This window comes from Podarcis melisellensis (assembly GCF_964234715.1).
Source record: "Podarcis melisellensis genome assembly, chromosome: 6".
Taxonomy (NCBI): Eukaryota; Metazoa; Chordata; class Lepidosauria; order Squamata; family Lacertidae; genus Podarcis; species Podarcis melisellensis.
In genome coordinates this window covers 16,472,176-16,496,346 of record NC_138538.1, presented here as the reverse complement: position 1 = coordinate 16,496,346, position 24,171 = coordinate 16,472,176, and the positions used below count along the sequence as shown (strand labels likewise).

Below are 24,171 nucleotides of genomic sequence, written 5' to 3'. Positions count from 1 at the left end.
TTACAGAATTTGAGACTTAGTTTAGAAGAAAGGCAAGTAAGAGGCAACATGAGCAGATAGTCTACTCAGGCTTTCCTTTCTTCCTGCTTCTTCTGCAAGTTCAGTCAGTATGAGTTAGCATATACTGGTGTTAACTTCTTGGATCCATATTGGTCACATTTAAAACTTAGACTTGGAATGGCTTTATTTGCCATGAGTAATAAATATTAAGTTTTCTTTATCCTTTCAACTAGTGGTCTAAACCACGGAGCCTCTTGGGCTTGCCGATCAGAAGGTTGGTGGTTCGAATCCCTGCGATGGAGTGAGCTCCCGTTGCTCTGTCCCAGCTCCTGCCAACCTAGCAGTTCGAAAGCATGCCAGTGCAAGTAGATAAATAGGCACCTCTGTGGCAGGAAGGTAAACAGCATTTCCGTGCACTCTGGCTTCTGTCACATTGTGTCAGAAGTGGTTGAGTCCTGCTGGCCACATGACCCAGGAAGCTGTTTGTGGACAAATGCCAGCGCCTTCGGCCTGAAAGCAAGATGAGTGCCTTTGACTGAACTTAACCATACAGGGGTCCTTTACCTTTACTTTTTACCTTACCAGACAATATTTACCAAACATCAGTAACCAGCAGCGTAAAGTAGCCTTGCATATAGTACCGTAGGGGGGCCACTTACACATTGCCAAGAAAGGGCACACAGATTTGCTTAAAACTTGCATGTGCAGTGGCATGCAAAATTGGGTGAGTGTGTATAATGCATGCAAATGTGTGTCCTGGATCTAAGCAATGGTCGATCTAGTCCATTGCTCTGTTTTCCTCAACTAGCAGGCTCTAGGGTCCATGTAGATTGTGGCTAATGTGTGTATTAGCTGATACGGTGTTCCACCACCCTGTCCCATTCAGTTTAGTAGAAATGGGATATGCAAAAACTGACTTAGGTACAATGTATGTAAACAGTCTGTGTGGTGGTTAGTCTCCAAGAAAACATCCATTCGCTTTTAAAATACTACATTGGTACCTCGGGTTAAGTACTTTCTTTGTTCCGGAGGTCTGTTCTCAACCTGAAACTGTTCTTAACCTGAAGCACCACTTTAGCTAATGGGGCCTCCTGCTGTCGCCGCACTGCTGGAGCACGATTTCTGTTCTCATCCTGAAGCAAAGTTCTTAACCCGTGGTACTATTTCTGGTTTAGGGGAGTCTATAACCTGAAGTGTATGTAACCTGAAGCGCATGTAACCCGAGGTACCACTGTATTGTATAATCTTCTTCTTCCATCAACTCCATATCAGATTTAAAATAACTGTGACCATGAATGATGACTTTCAGTTGAAACACTACAAATGCAAATGAGTTCTCTTCAGGAATGTTTATTGAATCAGAAGAAAATCAAAATATACAACTATTTAGAATTCAGGTGCTAGTTTATATCATTAGTCTTATTCTTCCTTGCTTTTACAATAACACACATATCTGAATTTTCCATGAACACTATTAAACTTGCATCTCATATGATCTTTTGGAAGCAGGCAAAATTTTGTTCAGTCTTATAATCTGGTATAGTTTTCGTTTAAGGAATTAAGTTTAGTTACAGGCATAAACTAAAAAATGTTTCTGTAAAACTGAAGTGTTTTTCTTTAATGATAAGAAAAAAATTAATAACAAAAGTAAATACATCCTTTGAGTTAGTGATATAAAGGGCTCCATTGTGCTGCATTTTTGTTAATACTTTAATCACTTTCTTTTCAAAAGCTAATTTCCCCCCATTTTATTACATCAAGGAAGAAAATAGATGAGAATAAGTTAGAAGTCCTGTACATTTCAGCCTTTTCAATATTAATAACTTGAAAATCAATTTGAAGCACACTCTTAAAAGTTGAGTTATATGACCTTGACACTTATAACCACAAACTTTTTTTTAATTAAAAAAATATTGTCAATGTTCAATTTATCAAATGATGATTTTAAAAGCTTTATACTTATTCTTCCACCCTCCACATAATTTTGCCACAAAAACAGAATCCTTCTTATCACCTCCATCTAACTATAATTATTTTAAACAGGACCCTTATTACGCTGTGCAACCCAATGCAATGTCTACTGTTCAATAAATCTTAATTCTGAGTAATTGTATTTTGTTTAGAATTGCAGGCTTAGAATGTTTTCTTACTCTGTTAGAATAATCATTCCATCTTCCACATTACTCTATGCAGACATAACACTTAACTGTGTTTTACTTTTTTAACCATGGTTAAGCACCGCATCTGATTAATTAGGTGATCATTAAGAGTTGCCTGGAATAGGGTGGGAAACTATGGACTGAAGTGTGTTTGCAAACCATAGTTTGCATTATCTGTGGTTATGTACTGCATCTGTAATGACCAAACCACGGTTAAGACAACAAGTTCGCCCTATATACATTGGGCCATTGTTTCAGGCTTCATAAGCCACAGGTTAGGAAACCACATATTTATGAAGCTGAGAATGACTAACAGAGCTATTCTCTGGTTATAGAGCATAACTAGGAAAACTAGATCTTTTCGCTGCAAAGGATAGAACCAGGGTTAGCAACAAATGCTAACCATGCCCATTATATCTGCACCAGGTTACAGAGAGGTGTAAGAAGACTGCCTCCTCTTAAAAGGTTGTCTCTCTCACCTGACGATACATCTACAAAACTGATTTTGATTCCTAGAGTAGCCACAGGCAATCGAAAGGAACAACAGCACAGTGAGAGAACTCATACTTTGCAATATTGTAGGTGACAGATTCAATCTCACATATTGGGATGGGAAAGACCTGAGATCTTGGAGGGCTGTGACCATTTAGAGGCGGCAATGCTGAGCTATATGGACCAATGGTCTCACACAGTATAAGATAACTTCCCTATGTTCAGAGATAGGCAAGTGGGAAGATCTGAATCTTCAGGTTGTAGTTTTGCTGGCCAACACAAACTTTGTGCTTTGAACACCACCTCCCTGACCAACTTAGTCTGCACTATTCTCCACGCTTATGACAAGGAAGGATTCTACACCACTTGACTGCAACACTGCTGCGTGCTCACAGTTATTCTAATCAGTCCAGATTAAAACGGTATGATGTGCTGTAAAGATTGTTAACAAGTAGATATCTGCATAGGTACACATAGGTGCACATACAAGTAGACCTTATCTGCATAGGTACACATGCAGGGAGAGCTTGGAATCCAGGCTTGGGATAAGGCACGGTTAAGGCTGTGATCAGCCTGCAAACCAGGGAAACACAGTCTGCATATTGTGTAAAGAAAAAAAGCAATGGAGATACAAATTATCAATATGCTAACTGGGTGCACTAAATTTGGCAGCTCTAATTAGCTGCCCAACATGTTTACTGCAGCTGGGGGTAATAAGAGACTCTCATAATTTTGCTTTCCCCTTGCAGGGGGTGTGAAGTGGAGCAATCTGCTGGGCTCAGCCCTGGCCAAAGGCATGCACATTAAGATCTGGTCATCAGAGACGTATGTCTTGGTTTGGTGAGGCTGCCCAGAGACAGAGCATGGGGGGACGGGACCCTGCCATAAGATGGCATGTGGGAGCAGAAGTCTCCATTTCAGGTCGAAACCAAGCATTACTTTAATGCTCTAATTAGCAACCACATCTTGTTTCGAAAAACTCAAGACCAGGCACATGCTTGCCCCGCTTCCCCAATTTTTATAGGGACTGCAGCATGAAGGAAAGGGAACCTTAACAATTCTCTTCCCAGATGCAATCCTGACAAAAAATTGCCCTCCACTAACAGCAATTAGCTTTGACAGAGTGGAAGAAGATGCTCCTTTTGGTTAATTTTAACCAGCATCATAGCTGGGGAGGAGGGATAAACCTCCCCTCCCCACATGCCCCTGGTATTCAATTTTAAAATGCACACATACACAGATGTGGTTGATAATAGAGCTATTAAAGTAACATCTGGCTTTGCCCTAAGAATGGTGAGCTTTTATGCCGTGAGGATTTTTATGTTGGTGGCCATAGTCAATATCGCTCTCCCTACCCCTTGGACTGAGATGACTCTCTTGTCTTTTCCTTTCACATTAACCTTCCCAGCAGCTGAGCTGTCCTCAACTCCAAGAGTTTCTCCATTGCTTTTCTGTGACCTTTAAGTTAGACTATTTGAAGAAAACTTTCTGAAGAAATCCAGAATCTACACCAGTCTTTGCTTGAGCCTAGCACAGGTATTGTTTGGCAACAACGATATGAAGCAAGGGGGTGGAAGGGAAGAGAAATGAACCGAAGCAAGTCTCCTTTTTTGCACTGCATGGGTGGGGGAAAATGATGGCGGAGATCCAACGATCCATCATTTGGTTCGGCGTATTCATTACTTGGGTTTCACAAAAGGCACAATTGATACTGGATCTGTTTGTACTTCGGCATCGGACATCCGTTTGGGGCTCTGTTGACGGGGAAAAAAACAAAGAGAGATAGATGTAAAGATATTGATGAAGATGCTAAAAAGCTGATTATGCTGGAGCCTCACGTAGGCGTTTTCTACTTACATTCTTACTAAGCTTGTAGCCCATTTTATACAGACAGTGAAATAGGCTGTGTGTAAATTTTCACTTAAAAACAATTCTGCACAATGCTGAGTAAAACAAAAACAGTATCAAAAGAAAACCTGTAATATGTCCACAACTAGTAAGTTATGGGGAGGAGCCAGGACTTTGAAATAGTACCCAGACTTCTGGAAATCTTATTCAGCATCTCTTGAGTCAGAGACTGCTTGCATGCTTGCAACTTAAGGTTGGTAAGCAAAAGGACTAGAAACTTGGGTTTTTAAGAAAAGAAAGACAAGGTTATGCACCCAGTGATCCCATTTTGCACTTTCTCTGTGCTTGTGCAGAATCACAGAAAACATCCAGTCCTGGCTGTAGCATCTGAAAGCTCATGTCTTGGGAAAGTTTATTTTGCATTTAATGTCATTCATAAGATAACCTTCATGTGGTTTGAATTATTCATGCAGAAAGCCAGTATGTTGTGGGGCCTTATGTGATCTGGTGGGCAAGAAGAGCTTAGACCAGTGTAGATTTGCCAGTTCTAACATATTAAAAGTTTTGACCCTACGTACATATATTGTTAAAAATAAATAAATCACCATTAGCGTTCACACGTATAAGGAAGGCTCAAATAAATGATGTTATTAGCAGTTGCCCCAAGAAGTTCCAGGAGTCTCTGCTTATCCCTTTTACTCTCCTTAGAGCAAGCAGTAGGAAGAGATGAAGTAAAAGTGCTTTCAGTATATACACATATGTATTGCTATTGTTAATTTAGTGCCCTCTGCTAAATGATTAGCAATTGGAAAAAAAAACAAAGCACAAAGTGTCCTGCCCAAAGGCTCACAATCTAGAAGACATGACACATATATGAACAGGAGATGGGAAAGGGTCAGAAGTGGGATTGATCCAGCAGAAGAAAAGTTGTAAAACAGGCAGTCAGGTTCACAGTCCAAGATTCACAGGAAATGTATGATGGTGGCGGCTGTTGAATCAGCCTTTTTACCCAGTGTTTCTCTATTCAATACTGGACTAAGTGCCACCCCACTGCTGTTGCCACTGGACAAGGTTAGGAGACCACCAGGGGTGGTGACTGGGTTGGGGTGGAAGGAGTAGTAGGGAGAAATTTACCTTACTTGCATTTTAATGCAATTTTACTGCAAAAAACATCTAATTTGTATGTCTGCAAACAATGCATGAACCATAACACAATTATCCATCAAAATCCAGACTTTTCTGAATTTTGCAATTCAGTTCTCCAACCAAAAATTGTTTACAAAAATGTATAAAAAGGGGTGTGTGTACTAAAATGCAGAAACACCATGCAACAATGCATCATAGTAGGAAAATTGTTTGCAGAAATGTGTATATAATGCAAAATTGCAAACAAAAGTGTATAGATTAGGAGAAAACCCAGATTATTTTTTTTGCAGAGGACTTAAAAAAGAAAAAGTTAAAAACTGCTATGGAAACATGGAGAACTGAATATAACTTTAGAAAAATGAGAAACCAAAATTGAGAGATTTGTCCATGCCTAAGGAGAAGGCTCCTTGCCCAGCCCCCCTTTAAATTAAGCACCGGCCCTGCTCTTTACCAAACACATTACAACCCCAATTGACAAACTGTGGCATACAAGTGAACTCCTGGGAACAGAACATGCTTATCCACGAAAGCTTCCCAGAATGGTGGCTACACCAGGATTGCTAAAGAAAAATGAAAGGTAACGTACAAGGCCCTTAAAAAACCCTCCGAATGACTGTCTCTTCTCTATCCTCTTCACAGTGTTTTCCTTCGCAGCTTCCCCTCCGTTCTGAAGGGAGTCTGTCTCGGCTGTTTGTTGCTCTGTGGAGTCTGGCTGGTCTTTGGCTTCCTGTTTGTTTCCTTGCTGGTTCTCTGCTGAACTCTCTTGGCTCCTCTCAGCCACAGGTTCTCTGTTCTCAGCCTGGGTCAAGGGCCTGTCTTTGAAGTCCAGTGTCTAAAGCAGTTTCAAACAGCAGTTATTTTTTAAAAGAAAGAAAGAAAGAAATGCATTTGGCAGGAGGCCCCCCAGTTTATTTAAAATTAAAGCTACCTCGCCTCCAATGCACATGCAACCCAAATGGTGGAAAATCTATTTGCTGCAATCCTATGTACACTTAATGAGGAAATAAGAGCCAGGGTAGGGCTTACTTCTCCCTGCACATGCATAGGATCGGGCTGCACATCATAATACTAGTATGTTCAGCCTGCCCCCCCCCCACAAGTTGCCCTTTTTACAGCTGTGGGACTACTCTCGTGGAGGAAAATGCACAAGTGGCTTTCTGCAAAGCATTTCTTTTTACACATGTCTGTTGTTTTTATATTTCTCCATGCATAATAAAAAATTGAGGAAGGCATTTAAGTTAGGGCCATGTCTAGATGGATCTTATTCAGGCATCCCACAAACAGCATTTCCTAACATGTTTTTAGAGAGTGTTCAAAGCACGCCACAAATATAACCTTGGTAGTAGTTACAACAATCCTCTAAAGCAGCCCAGGGTGACTGCCACTCCCATATTATAGATGGAGTTCTGAGGCTAAGAGGTAGCAGTTTGCTGAAGGCTGCTTAGTGACTTCAAGGCTGCAGCAATATTTGAACCACATGGCAAGACACATGGGCTGTTTGAATCAATGCCGCTCACCCAATTGACTGGAACCAGCTGCAGATGAACGTGGGATTTGCATGGTGTACTGCTTAACACTGCAATAACCGCCACAGTTTCCTAAACCAGAAAGGTATCCCCCTTTTTGTGACAGAGCACTTTCTTTCTGAAAATGAACTACGAACCCCAAAATGTAGGATCCCCTCCAAACCTGTGTCAAAGTTTTGCAGTTGTTTTGCAGCGAAAACTCTGTGTTTTGCAGCGCCCCACAAAATGAGTAATTGATACATAAAACACAGGGTTCGTACTGGATATGAACTATGAACCCCCAAATTTGGAATCCCCTCCAAACCTGTGCCAAACCTTTGCAGTTGTTTTGCAGCAAAAACCCCACATTTCGCTGCACCCCACAAAATGAGTAATCAATACATCAAACACAGGGTTCGTACTTAACATTAACTACGAACCCTAAAATTTGGAATCCCTAATGGGACCACTTTATTTGCATGCAGAAGGCCCTAGTTAAATCCTTGGCATCTCCAGGTGAGGCTTGGAGAACCCCTTTCTCAAATCCTGCAGAGCCACTGTCAATCAGTGTAGTCAGTACTGAACTATATAGATTTCTGGCCTGACTTGGTATAATGCAGTTTCTCATGTTGGCAACTAGGCTGGTCAGATGCAAAGGAGATCAGGGCTCCTGCACCTTTCATAGTTATGCAGAGGAGGAAATGTCATCAGGTATAATTTGCATAATAATAGGATCTATAATCTGGAGCCTAGGAAGTTACCATCTAAACACAACCCTAGAGACACAATGTTTTCTCATGCATGCATGCAACAACAACATTACAACAAAGCAGTAACAGTGTTTTCTTCCCAAGCCATGAAGCATGAAACCAAAAGATGGGAGACAGAGACAGAGAAAGATTTGAAAGATCAAGATAACAGATAAATGACACTGGGCTACAGAAGAGAAAGATTGCATGGACAAATTTCCACAGTGTAAAATTACAACACTCCACCAGAAGATTGACAAGCCATGATTTGGTCAAGGTAGTCCAATGCCATAGAAAATTCTGCATGGAATTGCAAATGGAGAAAACATGACTTTTTACATTCATTCATTTTAAAAATATTATTATTATTGTTTCCAAAGTAACAACGATTACAAGACAGTTCACTATAGGAAAGTGAGAGAAATAAGAACAGGATATGGACAAAGTTCAAAAAGGTTCACAGCAAAATGCTTCAGTTTGTTTAAAAGAAAGAGGAAGTGAACGGCAATGTTAGATTACAAAGTGAAATGAAATCATATGCACCCCTTTCCCTGCCTTTAGCCATTATTGTGCATCTGGGATGTTATGCCCAAGCTATACATCTGGAAGCCACACACATGCTTTAAAGGTGGCTGAAAGTCACAGGTCATGATATTTTCAGGGTTTATAGGCAACCTGTGGGTTAACATAAAACGCTTAAGTTTTAATTATTTTTTTTTAAAAAAAACATTCTGAATTTAATTTGCTCGGGCAGCGTGCCTTGGTATATGAAACCTCTGAATCCATACCTCTGGCATAATAACATTTACAGAATGCAGAATCAGCTTCTGGAGTCTGCATGAAGAAAGTTCCCATGCTGTTTCTTTTCAAACATCCCTACTTTATTGTGTAGGCTGGTGCACAAGCAGTTCCTTGCTCAAGACTCAAACCACAATTAAGAGATGTAGGTGTGGGCTGCTTGATTGCAGAGACCCTCACTCATAGTTGCCAACTCCCTGGGACCCTGGGTGCCTGAGCACCCACAAAATTCCCCATGAAGGGGCCGGGCACCTACAGATTTGGGTGCCATGGTCATGCACACTGCATGGCACCCGTGGCCCCAGGCAACCATGGTCACAGGGCCATGCTGGCACTCCTGCCCTCACTGTAGCTCTTCCCTTCTTCTCCCTGTAGCTCTTCAATTTCTCCCAATACCTACAGTTCTTATCAGCCACACCATTAACCACTGTGACAACACAAGCCCAGTATTTGAAACAAAGGTTAGCTTAGGCGCATCATTGTCCACCATGGTTACAACAAACCATGACTAAAGGCTAGGGATGGCTGACTGAACCATGGCAAACAAGCAAACTATGAGCAGTAAGCCATAGAATAAACTTTGGCTTCAGTTCCTGGTTTGTCTGCTAGTTAAACAATGAGCCTGGGTTAGGATGTAACACTAAGCCAAACCATGGCTTGGCTCTCTGGAATGGGGCAGCAGCAGGACCAGCAAAGAAGCAAAGCAGTTCTCTCCAGGAACCCACATGCCTGCTCATTCACGCCATGATTTGGTTTAGTGTTCCATGCAGACTGGGCCATTATGTCTACACAAACTATTCATGGCTGGCTTGAACTAAAAGCTGAGGGACAGACATAAGGGAAAGGTGGATTGGGGAAGCACTAAAGGAAGTATATGACCCTCTAGCAATTGCTAAGGATGTACAGTTATGAGGAAAGAATTGGTTTCCCCCCCGTTTCCACCTGCAGTGAAACTGTTAAAAACACAGGAGCTCAGCATTTTTTAAAATGCAGCCCCACTGCAACCACCCTGTGATTTCTAATATCATCTCACTCCTTCTCTTCACAAGTTTCAGCTGACTGTGAAGAACAAACGGTGGTGTCAAGAAAAGGTTGCCCTTGAGCTAAGTGGAAAGAGCATGTTCAGGATATCATCTTATCTTTGAATCAGGCAGAATATCAGCATGTTTCAAAGCAGCAAATTTGGCACATTTTAATGTTGAAGGAAAGAATGCAGGGAAATAGAAGAAAGGAAATCTGTAAATAATGAACTGTATCACTCCCCTTCCTAACAGCTGATCCAGACCCAACAATCTGTCTCAGCCTGTAGGCAGCTCGCATTTCTTGAGAAAGGAAAACCAGATTAACGGGATCATAGTTTTCCCAATGAATTCTACTCACGTCTGCCCCAGAGATTTTAATTGACTCGAGACCTGAATCAATCAAACTCTTCAACCTTTGGTGGACTGCATTTCGGTAAAGATCAGGAAAGTGATAGCAGAGCATCCAAGGAGGGGACACCCCACCAGAGGACAAATGGGCCCTTGCACTGGCAGTGCTCCAGAGTGGTGCAGCAAAGAGTCTGCTTCTGCACGTTTTTTGCTGTGCGGTGACCTCTCCCCTCTTCTTTCAAGGCTCTATACTGTTGCCACCACCATGAAGTTAAATGGAGCTGATTGGGAACTGTTCCCTTAGCAACGGTGAAGTGTTGTAGGCACATTGCATATGTACAGTGTTATAACATAAGGCCTCAAGGCTTACTGAAAGGGACGGTCAGCTAAATGAATTGATAACAACCAGTGCAATGCCCAGCACCAAACATCGTAAAGAAAAGTAAGTGTCCCCTATTTACCCAGTGCAAACTGAGAAGGGATGTTTCTTTGTTACACTTATTGCCTACTTTTCTTGCAAAGAGCTCACAGTGGCTTATATATGGTTCATGGGCAGTCAGTCCCTCATCCAGAGAGCTTACACACCCCACACACTGGGTGCATCTTCCAATTTTATGTTGCCCCTGGAGGGGTTGCAATGGGCCAATGGGACCCCTGAGCCTCCAAAAGATAAGCTTCTGCTAGCTCACAGGCTTCAACAATAGGCTTGTGTTTTGTGGTTCACAATGGACAGCAATGAGTATCCACATTTCACAAATGAAAGCTATCAGTCTGCTGCCTGTACTGTCCACATCAGGTACTAAATCTCAAATCATTTGATCCAATATATGAAGGCTGCAGTACAGCCATTTCTACTTCGTTATGTATTAACGAAGGTTTTAACAGCACATAACTGGGAAAAAGAAGCTAAGGTACTTATAATCACTGGTTGCAGAGCTAACCTTTAATTAAATGCAATAAATTAATATACTAGTTGGAAGTTCACTTTTGCAATGGAACACGAGTTCCACTTGCAAGATAGGACCTTCCTCTTCTCTTCCTGTGATGCCCTCCACCCCAAATCTGCTCTGGAAAGTCCCCCAACCCTCTGGAACAGTTATTGAGGGTGATCAGGGACTGAAAGGAGAGGAGGGAGAAGTTCTGCATAAGTGAAAATCTGCTGTGTGAGCAGAACAGCAGTGTTGGATACAGCCCATTAACTTTTAAATGTATTATTTCACTACTGTAGAAGAAATAGCAAACTGAGTTAATATGAAGTGAATGGACTTGATACAGTATTAAGAACTTTACACAGATGCCAGACTGACATGCACTACACATAAAAATAAGAACATAGGGAGGGTTTTAAGACAAACTTGAGAACAAACATACAGATAAGATGGAATTCTCTTTATTTATCCTTGTGTTGAATTTTTGTAAAGATTTGATAGCTTAAAATGATGTTGGAGGTTCTTTAGAAATGTATAAAATGCATGAACGATTGGATATATGCTTGCAGTGCTTTTGATAAATCTGGTCATTTAAAAACCCAAACAATTTATTAATTTTAGTTTTGACTGCAATTATGGATACAGAGATTTGTTTCCAAAGGCGATGGTGACAGTTTTTAAACCCAACAGTCCCAAATTCAGCTGCAAAAAATGAAGGAAGTAAAGTAAGGAACACAATTGGTCAGAGGCTGAACAAAACATGCTCAATGAACAGATGAGTTTTGCTGTCATAAAAGAAGAAGCAGCAGCAAAGTAAGGCTCCGGAAGTAGATACCAGATGAACCCATCACCAAGAGAAGATCGAATCCATACACTTACTTGGGCATCAGGGGCTTGCCCATTTACCTCTTCTGGAGCAACTACTACTGCGTCACCTCTGACCGGCTAGAATAACAAAGGGTTAGATGCATTTCTTCTTGCCATGTTTCTGTAGTGCTGTGGTTACAGAGGACTTTAACAGACAATGCTAGCTAGATTCCTTAGCCCCTAATCTTGTTTTTACACTTGTGAACTTTTTTCAAATGAATCCAATCCAGATAATGCATACCTCCCTCTTTCCAATCTATGGAGCCCTTTAAACATGTCAATTTAGGGCAAATGTGGAGACTTCTCATTTCCTCGGGTGTTCTTTATAGGCTTGCTGTGATTTTGAAGGCAGGCAACAACTTTGGGCAGGTCCTGTTAGAGTTCACTGGTGGGTGCTGTTTGACTGAGTGTGTGGAGTGAAAAATCAACAAACATTTAGAAGAGGGAATGGCCTTAAGGTTCTCCAGAAAGTGGGGGTAAATGTGGATTAAATGGGAGGAAATTATACATTGGCATTTTGATGCTGGCAGTGTCAAGAAACTCGCATGTATGAAGAGTTTTGATTCCACAATACACACCTGCCTGGAACTTCTAAGTGCCCATTATCTGTTGTATGACTTATGGAGGTGGTGAGTTTACTCTGTAGGTCTGACTGTTTCTAATATGGTGCCTATTGCAGGAGGTGGAAGTAAGGAAGGGAGGTGAGATGGTGAGATCATGAGAGGAATTGCTCCACCATAGGCCACCAACAAATGTTGCGGTACTCTAACTACTCTGTTTGGCTTTTTCAAATACTTTACAAATTAACCCCTTCTAGGTCATACTTTATACCTCCTCCCATACAGATTCAAAAATACCCTTCTTACCAATTTAAATAATTTCCTCAGATCCTTAGTTTTGCTGGGCTTCTCATCTCCTTTGGACTTTACTTCTGCTGCTTCCTGACTTCTGCTTTCGACTTTAGCTGGGGCTTGGGGAGATGCTTCGATCCTCTCCGTGTTTATCACCTCGATGTCATCTGTTGGAGTCTGCAGGTTATTTGTAACAAATGTTAAGGAACAGTGGAATGCATATAGATAAATTAAGATGGCCTACTTTAGAAATTCAGAATCACTTACGAGAATAAGAGCCATCATCTTAGAAGGATGAACATTTATTTCAAACTTAAAGCGACCGATTTTATAGGAAACAGGTTGGATTTTTGCACCCTGGATGCCACTCCCACCTTCTGTGAAACACAACTAGATTTTAGAGTTTCCTTGGAGAAAATCCTTTCTGGTAACTTCCTGAATATATTTGGCTGCTTATAAAAGCTAACAAACTGCTTCAGTGATATAAACTACTTTGAGACCTGTTGATAGTCCACAAATGACTTAAACAAACAGACCATCAGAGCCCTTCCCAAAGAAAATTAGCATGCCAGGTGGAAAATTAGGTTAGAACCTACATTTCTACATGCATGGCATTTATTTTTATGTGAGAGAAACTTCAGACATGCCATCCCGCCTACCTGCAGCATGAAGTGGTATAGCATAGCAGGAGTACAAGTGATTTCATTGTATGTATGGATAAAGCTCAGATTCACATGCCCATGGTATCTGTAAATATCACTGCTCATTCCACTTTTGGCATGGCAATGGTGGAATTTCTGCAACACTGTGATTAACAAAGTGCCAAGGAGGTAGGCTATGAAATCCCTACTGCCTGTTTACTCACTGGTGCGGTAACCCATAACATTAGATGTTGGGGAGGAACTGAATGTTAGGCAGCAGAGAGTTGCTGCTGAAAGGTGGCAGTCTGTGATCCAGTTCTCCCATTTCTCCTTGGTAGCGTGAAGTGAAATTTCCCACGGTATTGACCAACATAATGTGCTACCCTGCTGCTGACCAGGGGGCAGTCAGTTATGTGGAGCAGAGTTGGGGAAACCCATAAAGCTGTGTTGTCAAGCATGTGGGCAAGATTAGCAAAATAGTCACAAGGAAAAAGGAGAAAACTGAACACAGAGCTGCTTTTCTTGCCAGCAGCCCATTGTTTGCATCACAATGTGCAGTTTCACGCTTAAATTCAAGAGTGAAGTAACCATTAGCTACTTAGCCTGTGGTGTTATTAACAGTAGTAATAGAAATTACATCAGTTGAGGACCCCTCCAGACATTTTGCGGGTGTTCATTAGTGGTGGATTTATATTGGACAGTCCACTTTATTAGTTGTTGGGAGACGCCGCTGCAATGTTGGAAAGGAGTCTGAAGGGGCACTCTTGTGCTATGGCACAGCAAATTATGACCAGTGAACATTTGTGGTATGGAATGTTACAGGGTTTCAGGAGGAAGTTGGGGAGATGCACTGTTTGGAAATGCATCAGTACGTTTGCCCCACTGAAAGCAGGATTGCAAATAATCGCCCCGATACCACCATCAGCACAAATAATCATGAATTCACATAAAATGGATGTCTGGAGAGGTCCTGAGTTTACTGACAAGACAGTTAGAACAAATAATAAATCAGGAATCAACAAAATACACAACCTTAAAAAGAACCAGCACCATTATTAGCGGCTGTGATATGGTCACCACGTCATCTTCAACTTTTATTTTACTCTTAGTATAAAATGTAATGCAGCATTGCTATATTGCAACAAAAGATGACCGAACAGAAAGACAGAATACCTTAAATCACAGCTATGAAATAAAATACAGCATGGACATTAAAATCCAATGGCACCGTTCAAAGAAACCCTTGTAAGCACTCCAGAACAACAAATATTGATGTGGAGCTTGTCAAACTGCATCCCCATTGATGTAAATTTTATTAGCATATGGCATTAGCTGTTGCACTGATGCAATTAAATTTGGTCTTCCAGCTCACCAGATGTAACCAGTTATCTAGCTGCAGGAGTTTGTTCTCTTCCCAAAGCAGAATGCATCCTCAATAAGGCAGAGCAGAAGCAATCTCCTGGGACTTTGTTTTTTTTAAAACAGTATAGTGTGGGATCATATTACAGCCAGTGCTGCTACAGCTGTAGCCCAAATGCGTTCTGTCTCTCATGCTATGTTGATGCAGTGGGTTTAGTTTCACTAGTGATAACAGTTGTATCCTGGGAGGAAATTCCAGGCACGTCTGGGTTCAAGGAAAATATCCAGTCACCCAGGAAGCCTAACTGACTGGCTATTTTATGGCTTACCAAAAACATAATGGTGTATTGATGGTACCCCTGCTACTGATTTGACTCTCATTTGCTGATGTTTCCATATACTGACAAGGGATACCTCAACTGATGTGTTAATAGAGGTATGTTTGAAGAGATTGGCTGTAATTAAATCTAGCACAAATAAAGTGACGTTTGATGTTTCAAGTTGCTATTATATTGCAGGTTGCTTTGAGCTTTTGCGAAATGGACAGGGCATGCATATAAGACAAATGAGTGGTTATTTCCTTTAGCTCTGCTGCTCAATGAGCAATTTTTGAATTCATTGACATGTGCAAGTAAATAAATTTTCCCATGGAAAACCTGCATTTAATCTGGTTTTGCTGTGGCATCATCAGTTCTAAGAAGCCTTTCAACACTGGGTCAACCCAGGACCTATTGTGAGGTATATGAAAAAACTCCTATAAATAAATCTAGCCAGAAAGGAAAATGGCTATTCAGAAAATCCACGCGTACCTTTTTTCGAAAGAATTTACTTAGGGATGTAGGAGTAGAAGAAGATCTCTCCTTTGTTATTATTATTTCTTTTGGAGTTTCGTTGGTGACAACCACTGTCACTGCGGCTGGTTGTGGCGCAGGAGGGTCAGGAGCCCTTGTGTTCTGCTTTGCGGCTGGGCTCTCCTGTGGTGGAGCGACGTTTGCTTCTGATGTCACGGTAGCAGTGATTACAGGCTGCTCAGCAATCTGGAAACATACACAAGAATTTGTAAATAGACAAAGGGCCATTTAAAAATTTGCAGAATGGGGCGGTGCTGGCCCACGCCAGACATTTACCTCAACACACATATAAAGCACACGGCTTCCCCCCAAAGAACCATGGGAACAATAGTTTCTTAACGGTGCTGGGAACTGTAGTTCGGTGAGGGAGAAACTGCAGTTCTCAGGATTCTTGAGCAGGGAGAGTAATGTGTGCTGAATGTGTTTTCACAAAGTAGGGGGAATAATAAGGATGGGGGGAAAGAGACAAGATAACATGACACAACTATACCTTATGAAAGAGCATCCATTCCTACATTTTTATGCATACCCTGTGCATGATGGCAGCCTTCCCCAATTTAGTGCCCTCTAAAAGCTATGGTTTTCCCAGTAGTGATGTATGGAAGTGAAAGCTGGACCATAAAGAAGGCTGATCGCCGAAGAATTGATGCTTAGGAATTATGGTGCTGGAGGAGGCTCTTGAAAGCCCCATGGACTACAAGAAGATCAAACATATCCATTCTTAAGGAAATCAGCCCTGAGTGCTCACTGGAGGGACAGATCACGAAGCTGAGGCTCCAATACTTTGGTCACCTCATGAGAAGAGAAGACTCCCTGGAAAGGTCCCTAATGTTGGGAAAGATGGAGGGCACAAGGAGAAGGGGACGACAGAGGACGAGATGGTTGGATAGTGTTTTTGAAGCTACCAGCATGAGTTTCACCAAACTGCGGGAGGCAGTGGAAGACAGAAGTGCCTGGCGTACTCTGGTCCATGGGGTCACAAAGAGTCAGACACGACTAAATGACTAAACAACAAAGATGTTTTGGATTACAATTCCCAGCATGGCAGCACTGGCTGATACTGCTGAGTACTGTAGTAAAAAGCATCTGGAGAGTACCAGTTGTGGAAGGCTGGGTTATAGCATGGGTGAAGAGGAAATGACTTTTATAAGAAATGACTTTTAAAGTCACATTTTGGGCACATGATGGCTCTCTATACCAGTGTTTCCCAACCTTGTGCCTCCAGCTGTTTTTGAACTACAAGTCCCATCATCCCTGACTAGCAAGACCAGTGGCAAGGGATGATGGGAATTGTAGTCCAAAAACAGCTGGAGGCACAAGGTTGGGAAACACTGCTCTATACATTTGGACACTTAAGATATGGTAACCAAATTCTACATGGTGGATCCTGAGATCAAAGAGCACGTTTTTGTCTATTTTGATACAACTGGATGCCATTTTGAATCAAGATGGTGGGCTGTGCACTGTTCTGCACTGATTTTAACCACTAGTTTCAAAATGGCACTGATTTTTATTTTTTTTAAGTTTGTACCTGAGCAATGCCAGGTACAAGACTGTTAGCTCTCTATTAAGCTGAAACTTGTAGAAATGTTCTTTGCAACTGGAAACTCATGAATGCTTTTCAACAGTGTTACTCACTTTGGTATTTGCTGCCTGCTGGGCATCTTTCTTTGCCTAAAAGAAGAGGAAATACACATACACAAGTCATTTGGGGCTTTGTCATTCCATACAACCCTGTACCTGTGATTATGAATAGGGATAGAGTCACACGATCAGTTTGCCTTATGGTAGATATGATGAAACCCTATAACCTGGAAAAGTGTTCAAAACTCCCATTGTTTTAGGCGCATTCTGCGACGGGATTTCATTAGCACGAGCACTTTCTGAGCTCTGGGTGCAGTACTGCTCCTAAAATTTCAGATTAAAACTGCAGAGTGGAAGGAAAGGAGGACCTTTTTCTACCTCCCCACTTCCAGCTAATCTCTGAAGACTGGAGAAGAGACCCTCTTAAGAATATTAGGGGGGTGGGCAGGGGAAGGACTAGACCATGTGAAAAATGAACATAATATTTTAACTGCAGTTCATTCATTTTCAGCTTTGTATTCTTGTTATTGAAAAAGGGTGCCTAGACATTTTGTTGTTGTTCAAAGTGACAGTCATTGCAACTATTCCTGTTCCACCATAAATTCCTAGTGAAAGTGACCATTTTTAAAAACATAGTATGCATTCAGAACTTCCATAGTAAATTTTTCATACAGTGGTACCTTGGGTTACATACGCTTCAGGTTACAGACTCGGTTAACCCAAAAATAATACCTCAGGTTAAGAACTTTGCTTCAGGATGGGAACAGAAATCATGCTCCGGTGGCACAGCAGCAGCAGGCCCCATTAGCTAAATGGTGCTTCAGGTTAAGAACAGTTTCAGGTTAAGAACAGACCTCCGGAACTAATTAAGTACTTAACCTGAGGTACCACTGTATACAATAATGAACTCCTCATGTAATCCCAATGCACCAATGAACTTGTATCCAGCTATTAGTATTTATGTTATTTCGGTTTTGTTTTTTTTAGAAAACATACTTTTGGCTGAAATTAGTATTAACATTAAGACCTGAAAAACAATGTTTCCCTGGTTCAGAAGGTGACCATGGTTTTGAGGAAGAATGTGCTGGCTTCAGAAGATATGAGGTACGGGGACAACAGGAAGCAAGACTGGCAGCTCCTGTTCACTGTGCCACTTTATAAATTTCATAGTGAAGTTTGCACATCTCCCTCTGTGACAAGATGCATGTCTTGCTGATGTGTGAGCATGCATCTATCAATGTATATATTTAATTAGCAAAACGTACTATGAAGCAGCCTTTCCCCAGCTTGATCCTCGTGTCTACTCAGACATACCCCTGAACTACCTGAGATTTATTTCTTTTTAAGCACAGTTAGGGCTGGAGCCTCAAAACTTTTCTCTTGACCCTAAATAGGATCTTGTAGTTACAACTTCTATAGCTCATCCCCCTTCAGGTGAATGTGTTGATCTTTCCTTTTCAAATACAGCAACTGATATGATACATTCGTTTCAGAGCAGCCTAAGTGCCTTTCCCACTACCATTCTATTCCAAATCAATGAACTTATTATGTAATCCCCTCTACTCCCAAAAATTCCATGTGGGTGTCTGAGTGGAATTTCTGAACTCAGAAATTAACTTCATTTTCCATCCACAGCTCAAGGGTCTTTGTCTATATGCATTCCTTGGGATAGAATGCTCCCATTCTTTTCCTCCAAACAAAAATATTGATACTTAATATTGAATAATAATACATTGACGTGGTTTTGGCTACGATTCTGTACTAATACAAATCCTACAATTCTTCAAAATTAGCCATGCATTCATTCTGGGTCTTTACAGCTACTGCTTTGCTCTACAAGTGTGAGGGAGTTTCAGGGAACCAGCTGTCTACAGTTATCTGAAGAGTTATCCTAAAGTAGCAAGATTGTAGCTTGAGGGTACTCATTGTCACTGGAAGCGCAAGTGGCCGCTATGGTGTGGAATGCTTCTTACGAGTGGAGCGCACATTCAAATTTCCCCCTTTCACTGATGGGAGTTATATCAAATTCTGTTATTCTATTTTTCAGTTTTACAGTGCTGGTCCAGTAGCTTTCTAGAGCTTCTTCAAGACTGCTAGAAAGAGACACCACAAATAGCACAACAACTGGGCCCCCTACCTGTTGCAGGACCGTTAATATAATGGCATGTGAAATTCTCTGAACGCTTTACATGCACGTCAGGTGTAATTTTAATAGTCTCTTTTTGACTTCATTGTTTGTCAGATCGAACCTCAGGTTAAAGGCAGCACGGGCATTGTTAGTGAGAGGGAGTTATTAACACAACATAGGAAATGGTCAATATGAATTGGTTAGAGGGTTTTCCTTCCTGAACCCTGAATTCACAGATGTTGCTTGAGGAGTAGATTTCCAGACTCTAAAACGCTCAAGACGCCTTCTTTCTCCCTCCCCACTAAGCCGGATTTTGCCCTTCAGGGAGTCTGATCCTTGCAGGTTTTCATTGTGCGTCAACAATGCGAAGACTCATCTGCTGCCATTCAGGGTTCCATTTTTGTTAGTCTTCAGTACCAACCTTATGCCTAAACAGTTTGCTAAATGTACTGTGTCCTAATCTGGGGCTGTCTGGCTTCTTTTTCTTGGTGCCTTTCACGTGGGAATCGGACGCCGTCTTCTCAGAAAGCTGCCCGCCAAGGCCTGTTTGAGATCCCTTTTGGGCGACATCATTCAAAGCTGAGTCTCCACTGCAGCCTGTGTTGTCCTTTCGCTCACAACATTTATTTACTTAGCAAGATATATATCCCATTTAATCAAAGAAATATCTCTATGGCAGAGGTTTGCAGGACAGCGTAAAATACTCATTTTAAAAAAGCCTTTAAAAAGGGCAGGTAACAACAGTATCAAAATATGGATAAAAATCAGCAGCTCTCTTTAACCCCCCCCCCCAAATGTACATAATACAATCACACATCCTGGTAAAAAGGTAAAGGGACCCCTGACCATTAAGTCTAGTCGTGACCGATTCTGGGGTTGCGGCACTCATCTTGCTTTATTGGCCGAGGGAGCTGGCGTACAGCTTCCGGGTCATGTGGCCAGCATGACTAAGCCGCTTCTGGAGAACCAGAGTAGTGCACGTTTACCTTCCTGCCAGAGCGGTACCTATTTATCTACTTGCACTTTGACGTGCTTTTGAACTACTAGGTTGACAGAAGCAGGGACCGAGCAACGGGAGCTCACCCTAACAAAAAAAGCTTTTTAGCAGTGTTGAGTACAACCTAGGCCAAATATTAACAGGCAGGGAGTTCAAGAAAACAGGTTCTGCACACTCAAAAATCAATTGCTTACAAGTGCAGAACAAATCTTTTGTGACACTTGTAAATGTGCCTATGCATGAGAAGAATTATATGCACTAGAATGTCATAAAATAGTACCCATATCTACACATCTCTCCAATGTAAAGGACTCTGCGTTTCACTTATTTAAGAATTATCTCACTGTCTCTCCCCCAAAACATTCTTGAGGCTGGGCTGTTGAGCCTCTAATACAGCTCCCTCCCTGGTCACCCCCCTTAGCAGCCCAGCTCTTGAGCACTTTTGCCTGACTGGAATGTGTCCTTGAACTGTGATAGTGTTTCTTGTTTGCCTGGGTGGAAAACAGAGAGAGATGAATTTCTGAAGAAATGGCTGGCTTTGGTGTGGCTGGAATGCAGCCCACTGAATAAGTTCAAGAGTTACATCTATTTGCCTCCTTTTTTTTTATTTCATTACATTGGGCCCCACATACAAGTGTCATGTGTTTCCCAGAAGGCTGCCCATGAAGAAATGTGGCCTTTAGGACATAAAAATGCCCCCTACCCTTGTGTTAAGGTAAATCATACAGCAGGGGGAAAAATCACTATTATAACGAGTACTGCTTAAGCACACCATTCTGTGCACTAGTCAAACCTTCAGCCTTCATGGAACCCTTTCAAATATTGATTCATCTGCTGAGAAACAGCTACATCTTTGGGGTGTCGCAGAACGTTTGGCAAAGGCATAAAAGGCACATGCTGAGCTTTGCAGCAGTCCTGAATGAAGGCAACTTAGAATACGTGTTTTGAATGATGTGTGCTGCACTCCTGAGCATAGCTATCAATGTTTCCCTTTTCTTGTGAGGAAACCTATTCGTAATAAGGGAATTTCCCTTAAAAAAAGGGAAACGTTGACAGCTATGCTCCTGAGCCACTGCTTCTCATCATGCAGGGCCAAGAAGGTGGCAGACACACAAAGATGCTTCCTTTTCCTACATAATGTCCCAAGTCCTCAGCCCCAAAACAAGTTGGGAGCTTGCCACAGGTATCATGATGCTCCTTGAGAAAGGCTGCTCAGAAGCAATATACTATAATTGGGAGTCTCCTGCTGCTTATGCAAACTGGTCCTTCTGCCAAGGATAGTCATATGCTGTAGGGAGCTTTCTGATTTTTCTTTAGTCTGTTTAACTTCCTGCTTAGGACTAATAGTCTAGAAGACAGATGTCTTGTGGGCCACTGTACTCTCCAGAAAATGATCTAGGGGCCAAGAACAGCCAGCTTCCTAATAAAGTTGGTGCCACCTAGTGGTAAAGACCTCCCAGTTATTAAGCATGTGCTCAGGCACAACATTATACATAAAAAGGTAAATTGATATATTGCAGAAATGCACCATTATATGCAGAATTTAGTTTTCTGCCGTCAACGAACGCTTTCAAAACCAATTGCACAAATGTGTCAAATTGCCAAAGAAATATTGAATATCAAAGTCTGGGTTCTTAATAGGCTGGGGCTCCAGCTTGGTAAGAGAAGTGCTGAAACAGGCGAACAACAAATCAGTTCTAAGGGCCATTTCATACATTGAACAGAAAAAAGCAATTCCCTAGGCACACCCCTCTGCAACAGGGGGTTGCAGCAGTTTTCTCACACATGCACCTATATGAAACAGGTACTCTCAAATATATATTTGCCAATTTACATTATTGGCATGCACCTAAACACCCTCTGCCCAGGTATAGTCCTTAAAAATGTAGCAACCCCACTCAGCTAGGAATCTGGTTGACCTTAGGCTAGTCACTGTATCTCAGTGTGAGCTACATGACAAGGTTGTTGTAGAGATAAAATAAGGCAGTGCTTTGGTATGCTAGCCAGAGTACCTTGAAATAAAGGTGGCATGAAAAGCAATAAGTCAGATAAATAAATTGCGGTAACCAATAACACAGGTCTTTAATATTGCCTGACTTCAAATCAAATGCAATTATTTGCAATGTAGGTTGGGTTGTGCATGCATGTGTGAACCAGTCCCAAAGTACACATTGCGCCAGTTTAGAAAAGTATCCCAAGAAAAGGGAGGAGGGGTCTATATTGAACTTATATTGCCAGCATCCAATCACTCACCTTGTCCTCAGTGTCACCTTTGGAATCTGCTTTGCTTGGAGATACCTTTCAATTCAAGAAAAGAAAACAATGCATGAAATGGAGTACTGTGTCCAGTTCTGGGCACCACAGTTCAAGAAGGACACTGACAAACTGGAACATGTCCAGAGGAGGGCAACCAAAATGGTCAAAGGCCTGGAAACGATGCCCTATGAGGAACGGCTAAGGGAGCTGGGCATGTTTAGCCTGGAGAAGAGGAGGTTAAGGGGTGATATGATAGCCATGTTCAAATATATAAAAGGATGTCACATAGAGGAGGGAGAAAGGTTGTTTTCTGCTGCTCCAGAGAAGGGGACACGGAGCAATGGATCCAAACTACAAGAAAGAAGATTCCACCTAAACATTCGGAAGAACTTCCTGACAGTAAGAGCTGTTCGACAGTGGAATTTGCTGCCAAGGAGTGTGGTGGAGTCTCCTTCTTTGGAGGTCTTTAAGCAGAGGCTTGACAGCCATATGTCAGGAGTGCTCTGATGGTGTTTCCTGCTTGGCAGGGGGTTGGACTCGATGGCCCTTGTGGTCTCTTCCAACTCTATGATTCTATGAAATGTGCAATATTCAAAACCAGACATGAACTGAACGAGAATTTAGCTGGAAGAGAAACATTAAGTGTGCAAATTTTAAACTGGGATAACTCAGCTCATGGGATTCCTAATCTCGGGGTCATGAGATTGAGCCCCATGCTAGGCGAAAGATTCCTGCATTGCTGGGGGTTGGACTGTGTGACCCTAGTGGTTCCTTCCAATTCTATGGAGGAGGATTGGGCAAAGGCCAATGGTGTTCGAATGCAGAGACAGACTTGTGTTAAGCACTGGAAGGAACAGCCTAATTGTAAAAGCAATTCAAAGCTAGAACAAGCTACCTAGGGAGATTATGAAGTATTCCTCAAAGGCAAATTAAATGGGCATCTGTCAGCATGAAGACAAGATTGTAGAGCATCCTCCCCCCATAGAAAGCTGAAAGGGGTAAGATGGAACCATAGTGTCAGGGAACTGCCGTCAGCTCAGAGGCGTGAGGTGGAAGGGCAATTGTGTTATAGGGAACCTCTGAAAGTCCTGCAAAGCAGTTCCTCCTCTGGTGAGGAGGAAAGCCCCACCTCCAGTGGAGAGGAGGTGGTGGGATCAGGGGATGCTAGGGAGAGCCTCAACTCCGACCCTGAGCAAACCGGAGAGGAGGGAAGTACCCCTTTGCCAGCGCCCACTCTGTGCAGTAGGTTTCGGCGCAGGGAGGGGAGGAGAAGGTTGGGGGGGTCACACGACTGTTATGCTGGGGGAGGTACAAGGACCGACCACTCCCAGATTCTGCTAACAACTGAGCCAGACATGAACTTGCGAGGCTCTTCACTGTAAATAGTTTGCACTAAGAATAAAGCCTGGAAAAGGCAGGTCGGAGTCTTGCCTGTTTGCTCTCGAGCAACCACACCAGCACCTGACATGTAGGATTGTAATGTTGGAAGGGACCCAAAGGGTTTTGTAGCTCAGCTCTCTGCAATGCGGGAATCCCAGTTACAGAATCCTAGCTGTAAATGATAGAGCCATCATGGCCACTCTTCTTTCCCGTTATGCTGTTCCAAGAATGCAAGAATATAAGTGCTCTGTTGGGTCAGGC

At 42.1% G+C, this 24,171-nt stretch overlaps 1 protein-coding gene across 1 annotated transcript in view; it reads right to left on the bottom strand.

Moving 5' to 3' along the window:
* Nucleotides 1-1,334: 1,334 nt before the first annotated feature.
* The window catches only part of BCAS1 (brain enriched myelin associated protein 1), a 52,998-nt gene continuing 30,161 nt past the window's right edge, over nt 1,335-24,171 (bottom strand). Inside the window, exons 6-13 of the mRNA XM_081917423.1 lie at nt 22,528-22,572; nt 19,699-19,833; nt 17,204-17,239; nt 15,524-15,751; nt 12,730-12,891; nt 11,876-11,941; nt 6,232-6,477; nt 1,335-4,405 (exon numbers count right to left, since the gene is read on the bottom strand). Coding sequence (XP_081773549.1) covers nt 4,331-4,405; nt 6,232-6,477; nt 11,876-11,941; nt 12,730-12,891; nt 15,524-15,751; nt 17,204-17,239; nt 19,699-19,833; nt 22,528-22,572 — 993 coding nt within the window. The 3' untranslated portion in view covers nt 1,335-4,330. The remainder of the gene's footprint in view (nt 4,406-6,231; nt 6,478-11,875; nt 11,942-12,729; nt 12,892-15,523; nt 15,752-17,203; nt 17,240-19,698; nt 19,834-22,527; nt 22,573-24,171) is intronic.